The sequence below is a fragment of the Chinchilla lanigera genome, unplaced genomic scaffold, assembly GCF_000276665.1.
Source record: "Chinchilla lanigera isolate Chin_1 unplaced genomic scaffold, ChiLan1.0 scaffold00105, whole genome shotgun sequence".
Taxonomy (NCBI): Eukaryota; Metazoa; Chordata; class Mammalia; order Rodentia; family Chinchillidae; genus Chinchilla; species Chinchilla lanigera.
In genome coordinates this window covers 1154095-1176006 of record NW_004955506.1, presented here as the reverse complement: position 1 = coordinate 1176006, position 21912 = coordinate 1154095, and the positions used below count along the sequence as shown (strand labels likewise).

The 21912-nt window shown below is 52.8% G+C and overlaps 1 protein-coding gene across 3 annotated transcripts in view; it reads left to right on the top strand.

Annotated features, from left to right (window-relative positions):
- The window catches only part of Aspscr1 (alveolar soft part sarcoma chromosome region, candidate 1), a 41037-nt gene that overhangs the window by 17820 nt on the left and 1305 nt on the right, over nt 1-21912 (top strand). For all 3 annotated transcript variants that reach the window (XM_005407230.2, XM_005407231.2, XM_013506048.1), the window contains exons 8-12: nt 15039-15178; nt 15328-15409; nt 15900-15966; nt 16693-16755; nt 17157-17209. In XM_005407230.2, the coding sequence (XP_005407287.1) occupies nt 15039-15178; nt 15328-15409; nt 15900-15966; nt 16693-16755; nt 17157-17209 (405 nt within the window). The remainder of the gene's footprint in view (nt 1-15038; nt 15179-15327; nt 15410-15899; nt 15967-16692; nt 16756-17156; nt 17210-21912) is intronic.

Sequence of the window (21912 nt, the reverse complement as noted above, 5' to 3'; positions counted from 1 at the left end):
TAAGCAGGGGGACTTGGGCTTGCCTGGACTGCTCTGGTGTGGAAATGTCTGTTGGCTGAGGTTAAACTCAGCTGGGAGGAGAGAACCACGTCTGCTATGCCCTTGTGAAATGTTGCTGACCTGGGAGGGCATCTACCACCTTACCTTTTCTCTTGTGATGGCTTTTTTGAGGTAGAACTTTTTATTAGATATAGCAGACCCATCGTAGTGCAGACTTTTTTTTTGTTGTTTTTTGGTTTTTTTGGTTTTTCTCCGGTACCGGGAACCGAACTCACGACCTTGCGCTTGCCAGGCAGACACTTTGCCACTGAGCTAAATCCCCAGCCCCAGTGCAGACTTTTTTGCATTTCTGGCAGCTGAGGCTGTCACCCTGGTCCCATATGTTCCCTGATTCTCATTCTGCTGCTGTCCTGGTGATATCCACCCGCATCACCCTAGGGATGGAAGGGGCCTGTGTTTTGGATTGCACCATGTGGGTGGCTGTCAGGTCAGGTGCAGTTGGAGAGCAAGGGGCCTCCTCTGCCTCCTGGTGGGTCTCCATCCATACTGGCATCCACTTTTATCACCTTTCCTCTGTGTCTCCTGGCCTTGGCCAGCTGCAGCCACAACACAACTCCTGAGGAGGAGGACATGGTGTGGGCTCCCCACTCTTGCCTGGGAGACTGCTGTGATTTTCCTGCTGGTGTGCTTCTCAGACTCTGCGCTGAGATCTCAGAGCTCCTACACTTGGGTTCAGTTCAGGTGTAGCTCTTGCTCAGTCTCAGGCTCCTCTGAGGTGATAGGACCCCCCAACAGCCCTTTGTGAGTAAAAGCTTCACTGCAGGTTTCCCCAGAAAATGCCTCAGGTTTGGGAAGTGTACTGGACTCCTCTTCTTGGCCTTGGCTCATGGGATGGTGCTGGGCCTTCTCAGATTCCATCCACAGGCTGTGCTTAGCACGCTGTGTGAGCCAGAAGCTTCTGACCCCAGTCTGGAGTGTCTCTCCCGCTGGCTAGCATGTGGGTCTCCTTCACGTTTCCCTGCCCTTTGCTTCCAGCCAGAGCTACTCTTCTCCTGCCTGCATGTATGGCTGTGCTCAGCATCCACTCATGGTTTGATTTTTTAGATGTAGCTGGGCTGTGGCTCAGTGGTAGAACACTTTCCTACCATGTTTGAGGCCCTGGTTCCATCCCCAGCACTATAAAACACAACAAAAAAAGTTGATAGAAAGGATTCCATTACTGGGGGAAAAAAATTCCCAGATGGTAGCAAGTGACTAGAGGATTCTTAAGGAAAGTGACATGAAAAATTTTTACAGTGATATTATGTGGTGGAAGCAGCTCATCCTAGCAAGGGTTTGGCCAGGCCAGTGGCCTTGGGGTATAAGTAGCATGGACTGACTGGCTTTCTGCTGCCCACGTTGATGTTCTTGAGGTAGAATGTTCAGAGGAGAGGTGATGCCCATTGGCAACCTCAATGAAAGTGGCTTTGGGATGGAGGGGTGACATGTTCTTACACCAGGAGGAGCTGATGCTGAGTTCCTGGGGCAGGTGCTTGGCACCCAGTGAGTATAGTGTGGCTGCAGGTGTCTCTGGCCAGTTCATCTGGGGAGCCACTCTGTTCCCCAGGGTCTCCCACCAGAGCTTGTTGGCATTTAGATGTGAAATAGGCCAGGACGCTGACTGAGAGGAGCTTCTCCACCTGCATCCCAAACATGTATGGAATGCCACAATTTATTATTATTATTATTATTATTTTTTGGGGGGTGTTTCTGGTACTGGGAATCGAACTCACAACCTTGTGCTTGCCAGGCAGGTGCTGTGCCACTGAGCTAAATCCCCAGCCCCTAATGCCACAATTTAGATGTGTCAGGATGAAACCCTATGACAAGCAGGAAAGGACATAGGTTTCCCAACACCATGTGCTCAGATGTGCCACAGAGCTGCCAGAGAAGGCAGGGATGCCTGAAGCCACAGGTGTGTGTGGTGTGTAGGGACAGTGAGAAGCAGCACCCGTACAGACAGGCATGTGGCAGGCCCAGGAGGAAAAGTCTTCATTCCTGGGATGTGGGGAGGACGGCAGCACAGCAGGTGAGGGCTTGGCTGCATGCTCATGTTTTCTTTTCCAAACCACTTGTCCTGGGAGCACGGTCAGGAGAGCAGCCAGCTGTTGGATGGCACAATTCTTTCTGGTTCCAGCCTTTGGCTTTCTCATTCCTGCTGCCCTTGTTGGCTTCTGAAGCATCTCTGAGGCCTCACTGTATAGGTCTGGGCTTTGCCTGGAGGAGATGGCTCACTGTGGCTTTGTGTGTCATCAAGCAAGTTGGAATAGTTACAGCTATGGTAGGTAGGTGCCTGGATTTCATGTTGGTCAACATGAAGGAGAAAAAAAAAAGGGCGGGAAGCCACTAGTGATTAAACTGAGGCTCTTGAAGCCATCTTCCATTTCTTTCCTTTTTTAGGGGGAGGGTCCTAGTGATGTCCCACAGGTTAAGCAAGAATTTTAGCACTGAGCCCCACTCAGCCCTTTGATTTTTGTTTCAAAACAGGTCTTTAAGTGGCCCAGGCTGGCCTTGAAGTTGCCATCCTTTTGCCTCAGTTTCCCGAGATGCTTGGATAACTGGCTCAACTTTGTTTTCACTATCAAAAATAATATAATCACGTTAGAGGAAATTTGAGAACCGAAGAACAAGTCACTGCTGTAACACACTTAGTTTCTTTGCAAAATCCTTTCCTGGCACGCGTGTGTGCACATGCACAGTGAGTGTATGTGTGTATGTGAGCTTGAGTGTTAGGTAGGCAGGAGTGTGCCTGTGTGTGTGACTAGGAGGCTGCAGGTAAGTGATGACTATGTTGTATTCCTTACACTCAGTGCTCCTATGTCCCTTGTTCCTGTATCCCTCTTCTTACCCCTGTTTAATTTGATGTGTGTGTTTATGTCTGTTTGGAAAATATGGAGTATTTGACTTTGTAAGGATTCTTTTTCTTTTTGGCATCAGGAATTGAACTCAGGACCTCATGCTTGCCAGGTAGTTGCTGTACCGCTGAGCTACATCCCTGGCCTTGTAAGGATTCTTAAAAATTTCATAAATGATATTGTCCTCTAGTGCCCTCATATTTGTTGTCATTTTTACTCTTTTCTGCTCACTATTGGTGTTTTTTCTTTTCCCTTTTTTGTCCTTCTAATAATGAGGATTGAACCTAGGACCTTTGCCCTGAACTATGTCCCCAGTCATTTATTGTGTTGTATTGTGTTGTATTGCATTTTGAGGTGGAGTCTCCTTGTCACTAAGTTGCCTGGGCTGAGTTTGAACTTGTGATCCTCCTCCCTCAGCCTTTCAGAATGCTGGGAGATAGGCATGTGCCACAACGCTCAGCAGGAGGCCTCTTTTTAAGATGGGTCCCCAGGTCCCTCGTGTGACTTCTGCATTCTGCACCTCCTCATCCCCACCCAGGTGCACCTGCTACTTCTGGCTCCCATTACTGCACTCTGCGCTGCCAGATCCCTTGCACTGGTACACACCGCCCTCCATGTTTTCTGGGCTCCCTGTCCTTGGCTGTTTACTGTGCCTGATGGTTTTTGCCAATGTGATGGGTAGAATTATATTTTATAAAATGCAATGTCTCTGCTGGGCATGATGGTGCACACCTGTAATCCCAGTACCTGGGAGGCTGAGGCAGGAGGATTGCCATGAGTTCAAGGCCAACCTGGGCTACATAGTGGTTTAAGCCCAGCCTGAACTATATAGTGAGACCCTATCTCAAATAACAAAACAAAACACCTCTGTGATTACTGTGTTGAGTACAGCTGTCTATGCAGTTGCTAGCTGTGTGAGCTTTACTTTCTTACCTGTGGACATCCTTTGCCCTGCTTGCTTTTCCTTATGGGAGGAGATTTGCTCTTTTTTTTTTGTCTTTTTTTTTGAGACAGGGTCTCACTATGCAGTTCAGGATAGTGTCGAACTCACTTTGTAGCCCAGACTGGCCTCGAACTCACAATGATCCTCCTGCCTCAGGAGATTTGCTCTTGTAGAGATTTCCTTGTGTGTTCTGGATGAGGTACCATAGCAGTCATGTTGTCATGATGGTGTTGATGATGTCCTTCATTGAACAGAACGTCTGCAGTCTAGTTGTGCAGCTGTGTTAAACCTTTGTTCGTGTGGTTTCTGCTTTCTTTGTATTAGAAAGTCCTTCATCCTTTCAAGGTCAAGGTAACATCTCCTGGCATTTTCTTGGCTTTATGGACTTTTATTTCACACAGTGGTCTTAGACTTCTTGGGGAGCGTGGGTGGGGGGATTAGTTTTCTGAGACAGGGTCTCATTGTGTAGCCCAAGCTGGCCTCCAGTTCATGGCAATTCTCCTGCCTCTGCCTACCAAGTGCTAGGATTACAGGGATGCACCACCATACCCAGCTTCCCAGGGGTCAGCTTTGTTCAAGACATGAGATAGTCTGGCTGGTTTTCCTCAGTGTTGAATGAGTTTTTCAAGTACTGTGTGTCAGCTCCATGGCCTCCTGCCCTGCTGTGGGCTATGCTGGCTCCATCTGTGGCCCTTCTTTGAGTGGCTGGTGGACCAAGTCACATCTTTGCCCTCCTTTGCCAAAAAATGACAGGCCTAGGGGAAATGATTAAGAGATAATATATATACCAGTTCCCCAAAACAAACAAATCATATATCATGAGCACATACCAGTTTAAAAAAAGAAAGAAATGACTTGTCTATTAAAAGACTCTGTCTTTTCAGGTAACCCTTAGAATGTTCATAGGTTCCTCAAAAAGCAGTTTTGGACATTTCATAGAATTATATTGAGTTTCCATTGGACTTTGGAGAGAAGGAAAATCTTAAGGCTATTGTGTTGTCTCATCTTAGTCCTCATATATTTTCCACTTGGTTTTCTCTGTACTTCAGCAGAGAATTTTATTAATCTCCCCATGAAGGTGTACTGTATATAGACTGATTTCCTGGCTGGTGTCATGTTTCCTGTTACGCTATGACTGGCTGAACCCTTTGTTAGTTCCAGTATTTTCTCTTTGTTTCTGTCAGGCTCTGTGCAATTTACCAGGTTTGTCTTTTTCCTTTGTGTCTGTCCTCTTGTCTTTTCCCTGGGTCACTGGGCTTTGTTCAGTAGTAGCAGTATTAGTGAATATCCTTGTCTTGGTCTTTAAAGGGGACAGTATGGTTTCTTTGTTAAGGGTAGTGTGTGCTGTAAAGAGCCTTTTTCAAATGAAGGATGTTATTCTTCCTAATTGTCTGAGGTTTTTATTAGCACACATGGGTGTTGAAGTTTGTAGACAGTGTTCTCAGTCAGCTGAGGCAAGAATCAGGATCTGCTTCTCCCCCCGCTCATGTGTGTGGTGAGGTTCTGGGTAGATCTCCTTATCAAGCTGTCCTGGTGTTGCAGGTGTCTGTCCGGTTGCCAGCAATGTGTTTCATTTTCAGCCACTGTTAGTTTTGGTTAACTAGTACTTTAGTTAGACTTGTTCATCTGTATTCATGAGACAAGGCTGTGTGTTTTCTCTTACTCGATCTTTGTCCAGCTTGGGAATCAAGATTGTATTAGCATCATGATCAGTTTTGCCAGTGCCATTCCATTTCTATGTCCTGGAAATGGCACTTGCAGTAGAAGGACATCCACTGTGGAAGATCATTGCCACCAGCCTCAGGCCCTGCCCACCATTGCACCTGGTGCTCATGATGAGCGTGTGCCAATTGCCTAGGTCATTGGTAGTGAACGTTTGTGTGTATCATTGAAAGCTCTAAAAGATTGGCCTACTTAGAGGCCCTCCTACTCAAAGGATCTCTGAAACAGGCCCTCGTGGGTTGGGGCTTAGGCCTCTGCCTTGGGTCCTGTGCACTGCACCTTGCCCCTTCTCTGGGGACTGTTTGTCCCTTGGCTGACTTGTCCTGGCTCTGTCTGGTTGTGACACCTGGCCACACATTGGAGCCCTAAGGTTGCTCAGGTGTCCGCTTCCTTGTCAGAAGAGTGAAAGTGGTCATGGCATCTGTAGTTCTTTGCTGGAGGAGCAGATGGGACCTTAGGCAGCCTTTGGTGTTGGCGGGGAGGTTCCAGGAGGCCTGGTGGTAGGCTAGGAGGGTGATTCTGGTTCAGTTGTGTGTGAGAGACATGCCAACAGCTAGGGTCACTTGTCAGCTCCTGCCAACTTAAGTGGTCTGGCCAGTACTTCCTTCCACTCCTGTCTGTTGCACGTGTTTGGCAGTGTCTGGTTTTTAATTTGGAGGTCAGAATGGCTTTTCACATTTGGTGATTTCTTTTTTTAGGTTTTTTGGTTTTTTTTCCGGTACTGGGAATTGAGCTCACGACCTCGCACTTGCCAGGCAGGCACTGTGCCGCTGAGCTAAATCCCCAGCCCCGCATTTGGTGATTTCCATGTCTGTGGAACTACATTCACAGAGCTCATTAATTTTTTCTTTTTCCAGTACTGGGAATTGAACTCATGACCTCACGCTTGCCAGGCAGGCGCTGTGCCGCTGAGCTAAATCCCCAGCCCCCCCCCCAGCTCATTATTTTTATAAAAGGCATTTTTTTTTTTTTTTTTAGTAGATTCTACCTTTTCAAGAGATTTCATCTCCATGGCTTATGATTTCTCTCCATGCTCTGGTTTCCATGTCTACTGGGGAGGCCACTAGTCACTGTGGAGTGGGGAGAGGCCCCCTCAGGCATGCCCATGGCTCCCTGTAGCCTGCCTCGGCCCTGACCTTACCTGCATAGCTTATCTGCCCGTGTATATGGGGGGTGTGATAGAAAGTCTCACCCGAATCACCAGTGGGCAGAGGGTCTTTTAGGAACTCTGGCCAGGTTCCCTTACCCAGAGTCTTCCAAGACAGTGTATGTTGGCTTGGTTTGAGAGCCCAACAGTTTGTGGTTCATATCAGAACTCAGCGCTCAGTGTGTAGAGTCCTCCAATGGATGCTGGTACCCACAGCCCATCTGGCTCCCACTGGGCCCACTCTGTCACTCCTGGCCATACACCTGTGCCGGCATTCGGCAGAATCACTCCTGTCCTGCCCCTTGTCGAGTTACCCTGATCCATTACCCACTCTCCACATGCCCTTGTTGAGTGGACATGTGAGTGGATTTACAGGGCAAGAGTGTTCCAAGTCCAGGATTGTCCATCCTGTTGTCATCCTGCCCTGCCTTTTGGGGACCCTGCCGACTTCACCTCCTGTGATGTTTGTGCAGTGTGAAATCCCCAGGTTCCTTGGACCGGGACCAGAGGCTGAAAGCAGCCTGTGAGGTTGGGGTGAGTTGGGGCCCAGGGCCTGATCATCTGTGAGCCTGTTCCTCCTGGGGACCCCTCCGTCTGAAGAACAGGGGCAACTGAGGTCTGGCTTCCTTAAACTTAGTTTGCCCTGGGTAGGACCGTGGTGTGTGTAGGGTGCTGCAGCTCAGAGCAACTGCCCTGGTCTGCTGCATCCCTAAGCACTGATCCTAGGCCCGGGGGTGAGGGTGGGGAGGGTCTGTATGCTTCCCCTGCTCCCTCCTTAGCCTTTGATCTGGGGGCCTGGGCAGCTGATTGACTGTGAAGGTCTCCTGTCCTCTACTGCCTCGCATCTGTTGTCACCCACACATTCAGAGGGTGGGGGCCACAAGCATGTGCCTCTGCTCTGTGTCCCTGCTCAGTCTGGGGGAGGGGCAGAAACAAGACAGGACTTTTTGGGGAACTTCAAAGGTACACTTTAGTAATCAAACAGAGTTTCCAAGTTTCCCATTAATGTTTTGCCTGTGTGTGGTTTTTGGATTTAAATAAAGACTCAGAAGAAAGAGACAGGATAAAATACAGGCAGGTCCTTGCTGAGGCCCAGGATGGTTCACAGACCCGGGCGGTTCCTGCCTTTGATGTCAAACATTAATTATTAGAAGGTAGTTTTACTGGCGATCAGAACCGGGCTCTGGGAGAGGCTGGGGCTGCCCGGCGCCCCCTGGCCCTGTCCTTTGAAGTCCCTCCATGGCCGCAGAGGCTGCGTTCACTGGCCTGATCCCGGCAGGCACCGACCCCCCCCCATGCCTGCAGCCTCCCCAGCAGCTGGCATGAGGGCTGATCCTGATCAAAGGCCCCAGGTCCTTTGGCCACCTGCCCTCCCCATCATGATTTCCTCTGAGCCTGAACCCTGTGCATACCGCCAGGCCTTCACACTCTGCCCCTGCCTGTGACTATGTGATACACGTTGCCCTGAGCGAAGAATGCCTCTACCTAGACTCACATGCACCAGGCAGGGCAGTTGCTGCTGGTGTCCTTGGAGTGCTGGAGTCCAGGACCCTGTAGTTGGGGAGCCCTTGGCTGAGCAGCCACCCTTCTCCTTTCTGACCTGGGGCTTCTACTGGTTCCTGGTTGGCCTGGTTCCTGCCATGGTTGGTAGGAGTTTGTGGACTACCCTGGATGCTGAGGGTTAAAGTCCAGCTGTCCAAGAGCCTTAGGCATTGCCATAATTGGAATGTCCACTGAGGCTTGTTAGCAGATGGTCAGTAGCCATGCAGGTGAGTATCTTAGCTGCTAGTATCTTAATCTTATCTTAGCTGCTAGTATCTTAGTATCTTAGCTGGCGAGTATCTTAGCTGCTTTTGATCCCTGGTGACTGGCAGGTGTGTGTACCTCAGAGATGCAGGGCAGATACACACTCTGGGACCTGTTGTAGAGAGTGCCTCTCAGAGCCAGGACCCATGCCCACCAGGCTTGCTGTCTGCCAGGCTCCTCAGTATTTGAGTCCTGTCCTGCCTCCTCTGGGGTGGAGGAATCCCTTCTGGGCTGGCCAGGCCCTGTGAACATGGGGACTCACACCACCTACACTGACTCTTTCATTGTTCGGGGAGGGGGTGTTCATATGCTTTGTCCACACTAGGAGATGTTTGGTTCGAAAGTATAGACATCAGTGCTGTGACCCAGGTTAGCAGCTCTGTTGTCTTTTTAAAAAACATGGGGCTGGGGATTTAGCTCAGCGGCACAGCACCTGCGTGGCAAGCGCGAGGTCGTGAGTTTGATTCCCGGTACTGGAAAAAAACAAAACAAAACCAAAAACAGCAACAAAAAAACCCACGTTTTTCGGCTGGGGATATGGCTCAGCAGCACAAGCATCTTCCTGGCAAGTGCAAGGTCCTGAGTTCAATTCCTGGTACAAAAAAATAAAAAGTTTCTCATCTGTTTATGATGTCAGTAATTTATTGTCACAGTAGAAAAGGTGAACCAGGCATGGAGGTGCATTCTTGTAACCCCAGCACTTGGGAGGCTGAGGCAAGAGGATCATTTTGAGTTCAAGGCCAACCTCCACTGTATAGTGAGACCCTGTCCCAAAAAAAGAACAAAAAACAAGAAAAGGTGAGGAATTAACAGAAGCCCTTCCAAAATGAAAACCTTTCTGTGGAGTGCTGCTGTGCGGTACAGAGCTTTCTGATTGTTTGGGGGCATCTTTGAGAGCAGGGGTCACACAAGGAGCTCTCTTCTGTGCCAGAAGATGCCTCTTTTTGCTGTTTACTGCAGGCGTTATATGAATTTTCTTGTGTGGCCTGACCCTAGCTCCCTCCCCAATGTGCTTTCATCAGGTCAGGCTGTCTGCACAGGGACACTTACCTTAATAAAGTATGGGGTGGCTTTGTGGCTGGGAGGGCCAAGGTGGTGATCTTCTCTGACCCTATGCCCTTCCCCTCAACTCCTGTCATGAGTCCTGAAGTGGTCTAGGGTTCCTGGGGACATTGTAGTATTAGGAGCCACACCTATCAATTCAAGAATGTGGCTTTGGGATGGAGGTCTCTGAGCTGATGGCATTGAGTGCAGCCTCTAGAGGTGTGCTGCTTGCAGGTGGAGATGAATGCCCCATGATGCTCAAAGCCAGTGTATCCTGAGCTGAGGCTGGGGGCTCTGTGTTTCTCTGGGAAGATGTGGACACCAGGCATCTCCAGGACTTTGGCCCTGCTTCTGGACTTGGATCTTGGCCTTTGCATTGGCCATGTGTGGGCATTTGCTGGTAGGCAGACCTAGGCTGATGGTGTTGCTTTGGTTGTTTTTTTCAGGCCCAGGCTTGGTGCCATCTCTTCTGGGTAGGATGCAGGGCTGAGGCCTCACTTGATGCTGGGTGGCCAGCAACATACCTGGGTTGTGGATGGGAGTTCCAGGACGTGTGGGTCGGAGCTTGGGGTTAGGCTAGGGCCTTTGATGGTGGCCATGTGCTCTAGCACCTCCCTCCCCGCCTTTTGGGCCTGCAGAGTAAGGCGGGACGTTTGGCCCAAGTCTACTCTTAGTGATTCATTTAAGCTCAGAGCCTCAAGGGAAAACAAAATCAGTCTCGGCACAGTGCTAATGGGGGACAGAAACCCTCCCAGAAAGGCTGGAAAATCCAAGACTAGGTCATCTCTAAATAGTTTTTACATTTTTTTTTTTTTTTTCCTGTGTGTCATCCTGTCTTGGAAAATCACTGTCAAAAAAAGGAAACCCCTAGCTGGGTGTAGTGGTGCATATCTCTAATCCCAGCACTCAGGAGGCTGAGGCAGGAGGATTGCTGAGAGTTGGAGGCCAGCCTGGGCTGCAAAGTAAGTTCAAGGTCAGCCTGAACTGCATATTGACAACCTGCCTCAAAAAGACAAAAAAAAAAAAAACCAAGCCCAGCAGCACCACTTCTTGGTGTTTTGTTTTATCTTATTTTTTTTTAAAGAGTCTTGCTATACAGTTCAAACCAGCCTTGAACTCACTGTGTAGCGCAGGCGAGCCTTGAATTCACAGTGATCCTTCTGTTTCAGCCTCCCAGGTGCTGGGATTACAGATATGTGTCATCACATCTGGCTGTGGGGCCACTTCTGATGAGAGTGAACCCCATATAGTCATGGACCTCTTAGTGCCTAGCCCTGGGGTTTCCCAGCTGGGTGTGTCACTGAGTCGGTACATCCAGTTGCCTCCATGGTAGCTCCAGCTTTGTCTACTTACCGGCTAGACGTGGGCTCTTGTGCCTGGTTCTGGGTTGGTTAGGGGTCAAGAGTCTCAGAGTTCGCAGACCACTGGGGCTGCTGCTTCTGCTTGGACACCCCTGCCCTCCAGCTTAGTCTTTACTGCCCCTTGTGCCTCATTTCTGGTTTCCACATGTCCTTTATGTCTGCACAGCCTGCTGTAGCCTGGAAGTCTTTGTCAGGACCCAGTGTTTATAGGAAAATGACCCCCTGCAATAGGACTTCAGCAAAGTGAAGCCAAGGTCTGGGCTCAGAGCCCTGTGAAGCAGCAGTGATGCACCCCACCCTTAGAGACTCCTCCCTCCAAAGCCAGCTGCTCCTCAGGTACTCTGTGCCTCAGTTTCTTCATTTGTCATGTGGCAGTTACCCTGTGTACTTATTTTGATGACTTAAGGAGCCCAACACACATGAGTCTCAGAGTGTGCCCCTAGCCAGATGTGGTGGCTCATACCTGTGATCCCAGTGCTCAGGAGGCTGTGGCAGAAGGATTGTTGTGAGTTCCAGGCCAGTCTGGGTTATGTAATGAGTTCAAGGCCAGGCTGAACTGCATAGCAAGACCCTGTCTCAAAAAAAGAAAAAAAAAGAAAAAAAATAGGTGGGTTGGTGAAACTCTGGACCAAGTGGAGGCTGTTATGGTTCTGAAGAAGGATCTATGGGTTCTGCTTCCATGTGGCTCATCCATGTGACCTGCTGGAGGGGCAGCCTGTGCTCCCAGGCTTTAACACTTGTTCTTAGCCAAAAGGCCGAGAAGCAATTCCCAGGCTTCAAAAAGCTCAGTACCACTTATGACCTTCTTGGGTGTGCACCTCTGGGTACCTTTCTGCAGCTGCCAGGAGTGCTTTTACCATACTGCAGCCATAGGGCAAGTGGAGATAAAGCCTCCCCCACCACAAACAGATGGGGCTGTGCTTCTGTGAGCTTGTCTCCTGCACCTCCTTGCTGCATTGGGCTCTAGGATGTCTCCTCAGTGAAGGGACATGGGCCAGCCCTTAACCCTTTCTTTCCTTTGGGCAGAGGTCAGGCTGTCCCAGGCCTCTTCCCAGCAGCAGGCCTGGCTGTTCCTCATAACTCTCAATGTGGGCTTTCTCTTTCCCTGATGATGTCTCATTCCTAAGCCTCTGTCCTCTATGCAAAACCCTTCCTATAAGTCTGCCTAAGAGAGGAGCCATGAATGCAGCTGTATGGCCTGTGTCTAGATGTCCCTTCAAAGGGACATAGGTGGCCATAGGTGGAGTTTTTCAGAAGTGTGGTCATAGGTAGAGTTTTTCAGAAGTGGCTAGATCGAGGGTGTGTGATTTGGGGATTAAGGATGTGATGCTGGGATTGATTCACCATGGGATGCTAGGATTAAGGGTACTCCACCCTGGGTATCAGTGTTACCTGCCCTAAGTGTGAGTAGCCTGGGTAGAATATAAGGGACAGAAACAGAGCTCTTGTCATTTGTTGCTTTGCTACTTCATTGCTTTGCTGCCTTCTCCTCTGGATTGCCCCTCTGCCTTGGATTCAGCCAACTAGCAACTAAAACCTCTACAATCTATGAACTACAATAAACCTTTCCTCTTTACTTTGGATGTCGGGTATTTTGCCTCAGCAACAAGAAGAGTAACTAAGACAGCAGCTGTTGAGGCCAGAAGAACAGCAAGTGAGAGCCAGGCGCTGGGTAGAATCTCCTGAGTAGATAAGGTCAGGGCGTGGCTTGGAACAGTGCCCTGCATGAGCCCCTTCCGACCCCAGTGCCCTCTGTCTGCACTGGAATCTATCCTGGAAAGGCTCCAGGGGTGCTTTTCCACTCCTGTGAGTTCCCTGGCTCTTCCTGACACTGCTTAGTAGCAGTGACACTTGCCATCATCCTGGCCACATACACTGTCAGTTCTTGGGGGGCCTGGCCTTTCTGCAGTGCTCACCCAGACTGATCCTTCTGCTGCCCTCAAGTTCTGCAGAGCTGCTCCAGATGGGCCCTGGCCAGGGCCCCCGAGGGGCAGGGAAGCTATCTGTCCTGTCATCCTGGGCCCTGGGTGGGACCTCGGTGCTATTTGATAAGCAGCCTTCTCAAGCAGAGCAGAGCTGCCAGGAGGGAAGGGAAGCGGTCCAGGGTGGTTTCTTCTTCTTTTTTTTTTTTTTGAAATTGGAATTGAACTCAGGACCTTGTGCTTGCCAGGCAGGCGCTTACGCGTCCGGGCCCCTGGGGTGGTTTCAAAATAGGATTTTGTCAGCTTTATTTTTGAACTGAAATTCAGTGACCCTGAGCATTGTGAAGCAGGTGGCTGCCAGTGCCTGTCCCCAGTGTCAGAAGTGGCTTGGGGCGTGAGCTGTGGGCATTGGTCATTGGCACTGCCCAGGGTGTGAATGTGTCAGTGATCTGCTGTCTTCCTTGATGGCCCCAGACTGTGCCCAGAAAGTTGTAGGAGATCTTATGTTCCTGGGTACTGGCTTTGCAGGCTCTGTCCTCTGTCCTGTGGCTGTGTCCTGGGGTAGGGGATTCTGTTAGAGTGGTCAGGCTTAGCATGATGCTGTCCACTGCATGCCACCTGCCCACTAGGACTTAGTGTGGACACTTATGTGTCCAGGGCTGGCTTCTCTAAGGGAGGGTCTAGAACTGGCCACTGGAGAACTTGCTCTTTTGCTCAGATTTGTTTGTTTATTTTTTGAGACGGTCTCACTATATAGTTCAGGTTGGTCCTGAACTCACTATGTAACCCAGGTTGGCCTCTAGCTCACAGCAGTGTTTTTGCCTCAGCCTCCCAAGTGCTGAGATTTCAAGCGGGTGTCGCCACATATACCCTCACTCAGGGTTTTGAGGGCCAGTCCCCTGAGGTTGTATCTATATCAGGATCCCAGCCTGCCCTTCACCTCATTCCCACTCCTAACCTGGGCTGGCCCCCTGTGGATATGGCAATTCCTGGTTCAGGGTGCATCCATGGCCTGCCGGCCCTCCCCTAGGATCCCAGGCAAGGAATGCAAGCGCTGTGGCATGGGACAGCTTGGCGCCGAGCAGATTGTTATGAAGGGCCTTGGTACAGACTGCTGCAGTGGTGTCTGCTGTGTGGTTGTGGCTTTGAGAGGGCAGCCCCCAGGGGCCTTGGTCAGACACCTGTGGGCCCTTGCCTGGGCCTCCACTGGCCTTTCCTAGCTACTCTACCAGGACTATGCTTGAAGTCAGAGGGCTCCCTTACTAGATACACAGGAGGAGGTATAATGTGCATGACCATGTGTTAGGCTTTCAGGGACCGTGGCTGGAGTGGCCCCAGAAGCACCCGAAACAGGCGTGCTTCAGGCTGGAACTGAGGATATGGGATTCCCAGACTGACTTGGTGGGCTGAAGGAAGTCCTGAGGGCCAGAGAGGGAACTGAGCCTTGGGGTTCTGGGCTGTACGTCTACCCCTACCCTCTTCTGCTGTGTGTGAGCAGAAGGACAGGACCCAGCTGGGTACTTCAGTCAGGCTGGCTCCACTGAGCAGCCTCAGCACCGAGGCACTGTCCCACCCTCTGGACACCACACACACAGCGGCCTACCTTGTAATTTTCACTCTCATTGATGCCAATTAGGAGTGGCGCTGTCCCTTCCTCTGTTCCCTGGGTGGGCAGAAGGAAAGCCAGCTTGCTCCCCAGGGGAGAGAGAGATGGAGTCAGCGTGGCCATGGGCTGTGGCTGAGAGGGCAGTGGGGGCGGACGGCTGGGGTTTTTGCCAACACTCTAATTTGGTGACTGTCACTGCCCCTTCCCTGCATGGAGCTCAGGACGTGGCCTAGAACAGGAATGCTATTCCCCAAGTTGGTTCCTTGATTTGGGGGCTTCCCATTTAGGCAGAGAATATGCAGGGAAGCTGCCCAAATTGGCACTCCCTAACTCACCCGAATCCCCTAATGAGTGCTGGTGCACATCCTGGCTTGAGCCAGACTTTAGGGTCTTAGCCCCTGCTGGTGACTGAGGGTTTCCATATTGGCTGCTGAATGGCCGGTGGGGGGCTCCGTCTCTGGGCAGGGTCATTTGGGAGGTCCTGTCCTCACACTGTGTAGGCAAGTAGCTTGGGGAGGCATCAGCTAGATTCAGTCTGTGTGCTAAGACTGAACCCCCCGGAATCCCCAGTCAGCTGAGGCCTCTGCCCACAGCCTGTGGATCGAGACCCTGTGGTGTGCCACCCCGACCTGGAGGACCTGCTCGAGGCCTGGCCAGCAGAGCTGCCAGATGAGTTCTTTGAAGTGACTGTGGATGACGTGAGGAGACGCCTGGCCCAGCTCAGGAGTGAGCGGTGGGTGCCCCCTGCCCATCTGCTGTCCCCACATCAGGTCCCCAACACCTTGCCCAGGTCCATAACACCCATAGGCTCAACAGTATCTCCTGGTCCCTTCCTGTGAGAGCCCTGGAGGAGATCTGACCCTTTACCTCCTCCCACCACAGGAAGCGCCTGGAGGAAGCACCCCTAGTGACCCAGGCCTTCAGGGAGGCTCAGATGAAGGAGAAGCTGCAGCGCTACCCAAAGGTATGGGGGAGGCTGTTTGGGTACGGGCACTTCCGTGGTTCCCTTGTGGGAAAACCATAGCATGTGATAACGGCTGAGCAGCTGGTGCCACTGGCCACTCACAGTTGTCTCCCTGATGTGGATGGAGAGGGCTTTGCAGCCAGATTCCTTTGTTAACCAGCTAATCCCCTTAATGTTTCATGATGGAAAAAATTGTTCTGTGTTACTGGGGCACAAATCTAGTAGGGTCTCTTCTGTACTAGGCAAGTATTCCATCACTGAGCTAGTCCCCAGTCCTATGATGAATCTGAGTGGATTTAGAGGCAGATGTCAGTGTGCTTCTAGAAGGCATGTGTGCGCATTTGAGTGCTGGACCGTCTTGTCCTCAACCCAGCTGTGATGAGGCATGGGGGCTTGCAAGGTTGGGAGCGGAGCTGAGTGGTAAGGCGCCTCCCTGTCCCGGGGTCAGCTTAGGTAGTCTCTGCTGACTGTGTTGTTTATTCCAACCTAGGTGGCTCTGAGGATCCTATTTCCTGACCGATACATGCTGCAGGGTTTTTTTCGCCCCAGTGAGACAGGTGAGCACCCCTTGGGTGGGATAGGGGTAGGGTTAGGGAGCCCACTGGGCCCTTCTGGATTCCCTCCTTTCAAGCCACAGCCTGGCCATTTGCCCTTCAGGCTCTAGGGAGACTAGGCAGTTGCAAGCTGCTCTTCTCGAGGGATATTCAGAGGGCCCTGAGCTTGCTGTGTTAGACGGAGCCAGGCATGGACATAGCTTTTCCCACAGGGACTCTATTCCATCCCATGGAGCCATGAGTCTGGTTGCTCTATGCATCTGCCTCTTCTGGGCACAAGTGGGTGGGGAGCACCCAGAGGAAAGATGTAGCAAGGTCTCCAGTGCAGGGTGGGCCTCTGTGACCTGTCTGGGGAGAGCTGGGTGAGGCAGTCCCAAGCCAGTGCAGGGCTTCTTTCCCCACAAAACTTAGGTTGGGATGATGGGCAGATGAGAGACTTGGGGGACTCTGGGCCAAGACAGGCACCAGGCTAGGAGGGGCCAGGCCTCTCCTGGCTGGGGGTCCAGATGGCAGCCTGGACATAGGGGGGCGCTATGGAAGAGACAGTCACATTCCCAGAGGATTTTAGCCTCTGCTGAGAGAGAGGGAGCTGTTTGAGATTGGTGTCTCAGGCTGCTTTTGTGGGGCCCAGGTCAGCAGGATGTTGGGTGGTGGGGACGGGAAGGTAGGCCTGGAAGCCTGTGCCCTGGGCCTGTTCTGCGAAGCCTTCTGCTCATCTCTCCTCTGCAGTGGGGGATTTGAGAGACTTTGTGCGGAGCCACCTGGGGAATCCTGAGCTGTCCTTCTACCTCTGTGAGTCCCTCCTCAGACTGCCTCAGTTCCATCCTGGTCTCCCTTGTCCCTGGTCCAGGCTTTGAGGGGAGGCTTAGGACTGCCTCCCTCCCAGTGGTTTTTCTATAGGAAGGCATTATTTGCTGCAGTGTCCAACCCAGGCACTTAGCAGTGTCGAACTGAACTGGAGGGCAGGGCAGTCGCCAGAAATGGGAGGCAGTGTCATGCCCCCTCCCATTTGTGAGCCCTGCTCCCTAGCATCGCCTGTCCCCTCATTGTGAGGCTCAAGCTGGCGAAGGGGCTAAAGGCTAAGACCTAAGGGGCCCCTCAGAGATGCCCTACCTGAGACCCATCTTCCCTGGGGGCATGGAGGGCAGCCCACTTCCTAACACAGATGCACCTTTTCCCTCCAACCCCTGCAGTCATCACTCCTCCCAAAACAGTCCTGGACGACCCAACGCTGACCCTCTTCCAGGTACCCAGGGCCTCACTGGGGCGGGGGCATGCCGGGAGGGCAGAGTGCCATGCAGGGCGAGGTCTGCGGTTGGGAAGGAGCACCCACCCTGGCAGGCGCTGCCGGCGAGTAATAAAGCTTTTGAGAGCCGGTGAATTCAGAAGGAGCAGCGGCCTCTGAAGTTGTTTCTGACAGGGCTTTCCAGCCTCCTCCGCTTCCTGCCTGGCCCCGGGCAGGGATGGGCTTGCCCTGCTAGCTGGCCTCAGTCCTGAGCTAGGGCTGCCGAGAGGTCCCAGCCCTGGGCTGCTGAGTAATACCAGCCCCCTGCCTAGTTTCTGGGTGAGGAAGGGGCCTGGGCAGGCCTGGCACAGGGCTGATGGGATCCCCAAGAGGGTTGGTGCCCTTGCAGGACGGGGCTGGTTGGGAGGCCCGGCCCTGGACTTCTTGTTGCTGTTTCCTGTGCCCATCTCCTGGGCCCAGTCTTTCCCCTGGACACCCTGGCCTCAGCTGGAAATGCCTCTGTTGGCCCCATTCTCTCCTGCCCTGGCAGGCCCTAGAGGTCCTGAGAGCTCTGATCCCATGTCCAAGGAGCCCCCTCTCAGAGCCGGGAGGGATGAATGTCCTGTCCTTCCCCCCTGGGAGAGCAGCTGAGACCTCCCCACCCCTCAGGCCTAATGGTTTCCTCTTCAAAGTCGTTTCAGATATTTTAATTAACAACAGAGGCGGCCAAAGGCCTCTGCTGAGGTCTGGGTTGGGGGTAACAGTCTCTGCTGGCAGCCTGGAGCCACCACTGTTGGGGTGAGATGGGGCCTGGAGCAGGCAGGCAGCAAAGGATGGCTGGAAACTCACCAGGGACAATGGGGAGAGGGATGGGGGTGTTGTGGGGTGTGAGGCCAGCCTGTGATCCCTCCCTCAGGCGCCAGGGCTGTGTTCCATCTTCACTTACTGGCCAGCCTGTTGATAAACATTGAGTTTGGAAGACCATTTGCGATGGAGGGCCAGCCCCCTCCCCCAGTTAGGAGGCCCTGTAGAGCCCTGGGGTGCCCTGTCCAGCCAGCCTTGATTCCTGGTGACACTCTGCCCCTGCCTCCAGCAGCCGTCTCCTTTCATCTGTCAGCTCGGCCTGGAGCCTGCTGCCATCTGAGCTGGCAGGGCGGAGGGAAGGAAGCGTGCCCCCACCCCCAGCGGCAGTGGGCTGGCAAGCTGAGCTTTCATGTCTGTCAAGTCTGTGCTCTGGCTGCCTGTGACCCAGGGGTGTCTGGGCCCAGCCTGCTCCGGCAAGTGACAAGTGTGGGGGATGTGGGTCCACACTGGACAAAGAGAGCAGTAGTTTTCTGAGAGGTTCAGTGGGGGCAATTAGGAGTGAGGACAGGACCAGGAGGAGAACATGGGAACAGGTACCCCAAGCCCTTGCTTCAGACCTTCCTGACCCTAAGTACTGGGGTCCTAGCCTTGCCTTCCCAGCCCCTACCTACTGATACAGGAAAATAAAAAACTCCCAACCTGAACGATATCTGGGACGAGTTCAATATCTGGGCAGAGTTCATGTTCTCTAAAATCGGAGAAAGAATTTTAGGAACAGTGGTGGTTAAGAGCAAAATATATTTATTGAGTGAAAGAAAGCTTCTGTCAGAGAGGGACAGAAGGGGTTCCCGACTGGGTTGCCCAAGACTCTGTCTTTTCCCATCCAAGTACTAACCAGGCCCAACCCTGCTTAGCTTCCGAGATCAGACGAGATTGGACGCATTCAGGGTGGTATGGCTGTACACAAGACTCTGTCTTTTCTAGGGACTTATATAGAGCAAAACCACGAGGTGAGGTGGGTCCAAGGTAGGGGAAAAATGGACAAAATTATGGTAAGCCAATAAGAATTGTTCAGATAAAATTGATCAAACCAGGATCAAATGGGGAAGCGAGTCACATAGCAACTGGGCACGTAGGAACTGGGCACAAGTACAGAACAGGGACTTTTCCTGTAAGGGGTTGGATCAGTGACTCTTTAAGGTGATATAGCTACCTATTTAGAATATCAGTCCCTCATGTTCACACCTAGGGAGGAATGTGGGTGCATTTGTTTAGTGCTTTGTTTTGAGGTCTGGCCCACAGGTATCTTATCCTGTCTTTCATGTTGGCTCCTTCGAGAGCCTGACTCAGTCTGACTGCCTATAATATTTCTGTCTAACTCAGCTGCCTATAACACTACCACCTCACACAGGGACCCTTCCACCCTGGCAGGAAGTTGGCCAGCTGGAAGGGGGCTGAGGCCCTGCATGACAGCCCCTGCAGAATGGAGAGGGCTCACTTCTCTTGCCCTCGCTCAATATGTGTTCTGGGGACCTCGGGTCAGTTGTTACCCACCTCTACCTGAGGTCAAGGCAGGTGGTGTTAAGTTTATCTGTCCCCACCCTTATCTGAGCTGGGGGTAGCAGGTGGGACTGGTTCTGAGGACCTCAATATGTGTTCTGGGGACCTCGGGTCAGTTGTTACCCACCTCTACCAGAGGCCAAGGCAGGTGGTGTTAAGTTTATCTGTCCCTACCCTTATCTGAGCTGGGGGTAGCAGGTGGGACTGGCCAGGGTCTGGAGGCTGGCCAGTACTTGAGTGGTCCACTGAGCTTCCAATGAGCAGGTGTGTGGTCTTCTGTTTGTTCCTCATTTGATGGGGATGCCAGAGACCCAAGCCAATGGGCAGGGCTTCAGGTGATCACTGAGGGGAGGTGGGGAGGCCTGGTTCAGAAGAGGCCTATAGGGCTCCACTCTGAGGGAAGGTCCTTCCCCAGGCCCTCAGGCCCTGCACCCCTAGGCTGGCCCTTCTCTGTGCCCTTGCACCAAGGTGAGGGGCAGAAGTGGGCCCCCAGCTTGCTGGCAGGACTAGACAATGCTAGCATTCTGGCATGTCCCCCAGCCTGAATGCAGTGAAACTAAGCTTTGGCACAGGGCCTCAGGTCACAAGGTACAAATGAGCCCATCTTTGGGGGCTTCCATGTCCCTTGCCCTGGGAATCCACAGCTGTTCTGCCTTGTTAGGGGAAGGGCCCTCATCCTAGCCCTAGCCCTGGCCCTGGCCCCAGCCCTAGCTCTGCCCCTCCCCTGAGCAGGTCTCACCCTGGCCACACCTGGGTGAGCTCAGAGTGGGAGGGGCAGGCGCCTTCCCTAGGAGTCAATTTTTTTCTCCTGCGTGGCGCTGTGGCCCTGGGGAGAAAGTGGCAAATTGGCTGTCAGGGTGTGAATCAAGGTAGGGGAGTTCCTGGGGCCCTGGATGGGGTAGATGCCTCAGGGCTTTCCATAAGGTGGGAGAGGAAGGTGTAGTGGGACTTGGGGAGGCTCAGTTTGGGCCCCATCTGGAACCCTGCCTCTGGAAACAGGACAGCTTGGATACCACCCAGTCTGCTTCCCCCATCACCTCCGTCCCCTCATTACAGCAGTGTGAGCTGTCCCTTGGAAGCTAAGCATAGGCATGTAGGGATGGGCTGAATGACTGGCCAAGTACCCCTGCCCAGCAGTGGGGACAGATCCCCCTCCTTCTACCCCTCTCTGCTTTCTCCCAGGCAGTGCCAGGCAAGAGGTCCCATGGGAAGGGGCTGTCGTGAAGGACAGCTCTGCTGTAAGCCCTCTCCTAGGCAGCTTCTAAGGGAGACTGGCCAGCAGTGGATGGGGAGCAGATGGAGCCCAGGGCAAGGCCAGCCAGGCTTCCCTGGAGAGCTGAGCAGAGTGGGGCCACAGCTGTCTCTGAACCCTGGCCAGGTTGTCTGCAGTGGGGACACACATTTGGGGTTCAGAGGGTGGGCCTGCCATGGCTGAGACTCATGCTGTGCCCCCGCCTAGCTCCTGGGCTTCCAGTGCCTCTCCAGAGGCACTAGGGCAGCCTCCCCCCCAGGCCTCTGCTTAGGAGCTTTGATGCAAGCTTCACAGTTGGGTTTCAAAGCGTTCACCGCCCTTGTTTGTGTCCCCTCGCTGTGGGCTGGAGCTGAGGTTTCAGCGTTCCTAGGCCCGGCCTTTGAAGCTTGCTCTTATTAATCTTTTAACATCCCCACCCCAGCCCCCACCCCACAGCCTGAGGCACTCCCAGCAGCTTGGGGCTGAACAGCTTTCAGCCCTCAGCCAGCAGCTGTGGCCTCGTCCAGGAGCTGGCTTCCGAAGTGGTCCTGAGTTTGTCCACATTAGCCAGGGCCTCCCCGCTCCCCGCTTGGGTATGAAGAGGGAAGGATGTGATGTCATGACACTGGGGTGGTGGGGGAGGCTCTTGGCCTTTGCAGCCCTGATGCTGCATCATTTCTAGCCGTCTGCCAGGGAGGCCTCAGAGCCATGTGCCCAGGCATTGGAGAAGTGACACTTCTTCCTGCTGTACACCCCACCTGTGCCGAAGCAAGTGGGGCCAACCCCCATACTGCTGCCCCACCCCCGGGCCCTGGCAGAGGAAGCTGACACCAGGCTTCACACTTGGGTTTCAAAGCAACCCTTACCCTGGTTTTGGTGATGGAAGAGTTGGTGGCTGGTCCTTTTCTGCCTGACCTAGCCTTGCTCAGTAGTAACAGCCACGGCCTAGCTGGTGCTCTCTCCAAGGCACATCTCAGCCTGGGACCCAGCTCCTCACCTTGAGCCTGAGTCTGCCCTCCAGGAAGCTCCCATCTCCCAGCAGGCATAGCATTCACAGACCCCCAGTTTTGGGGGCAGCACTGGAGAGGGGTTGGTGTGGTCAGTGGGGAGGCACAGGCCTCTGTCTCAT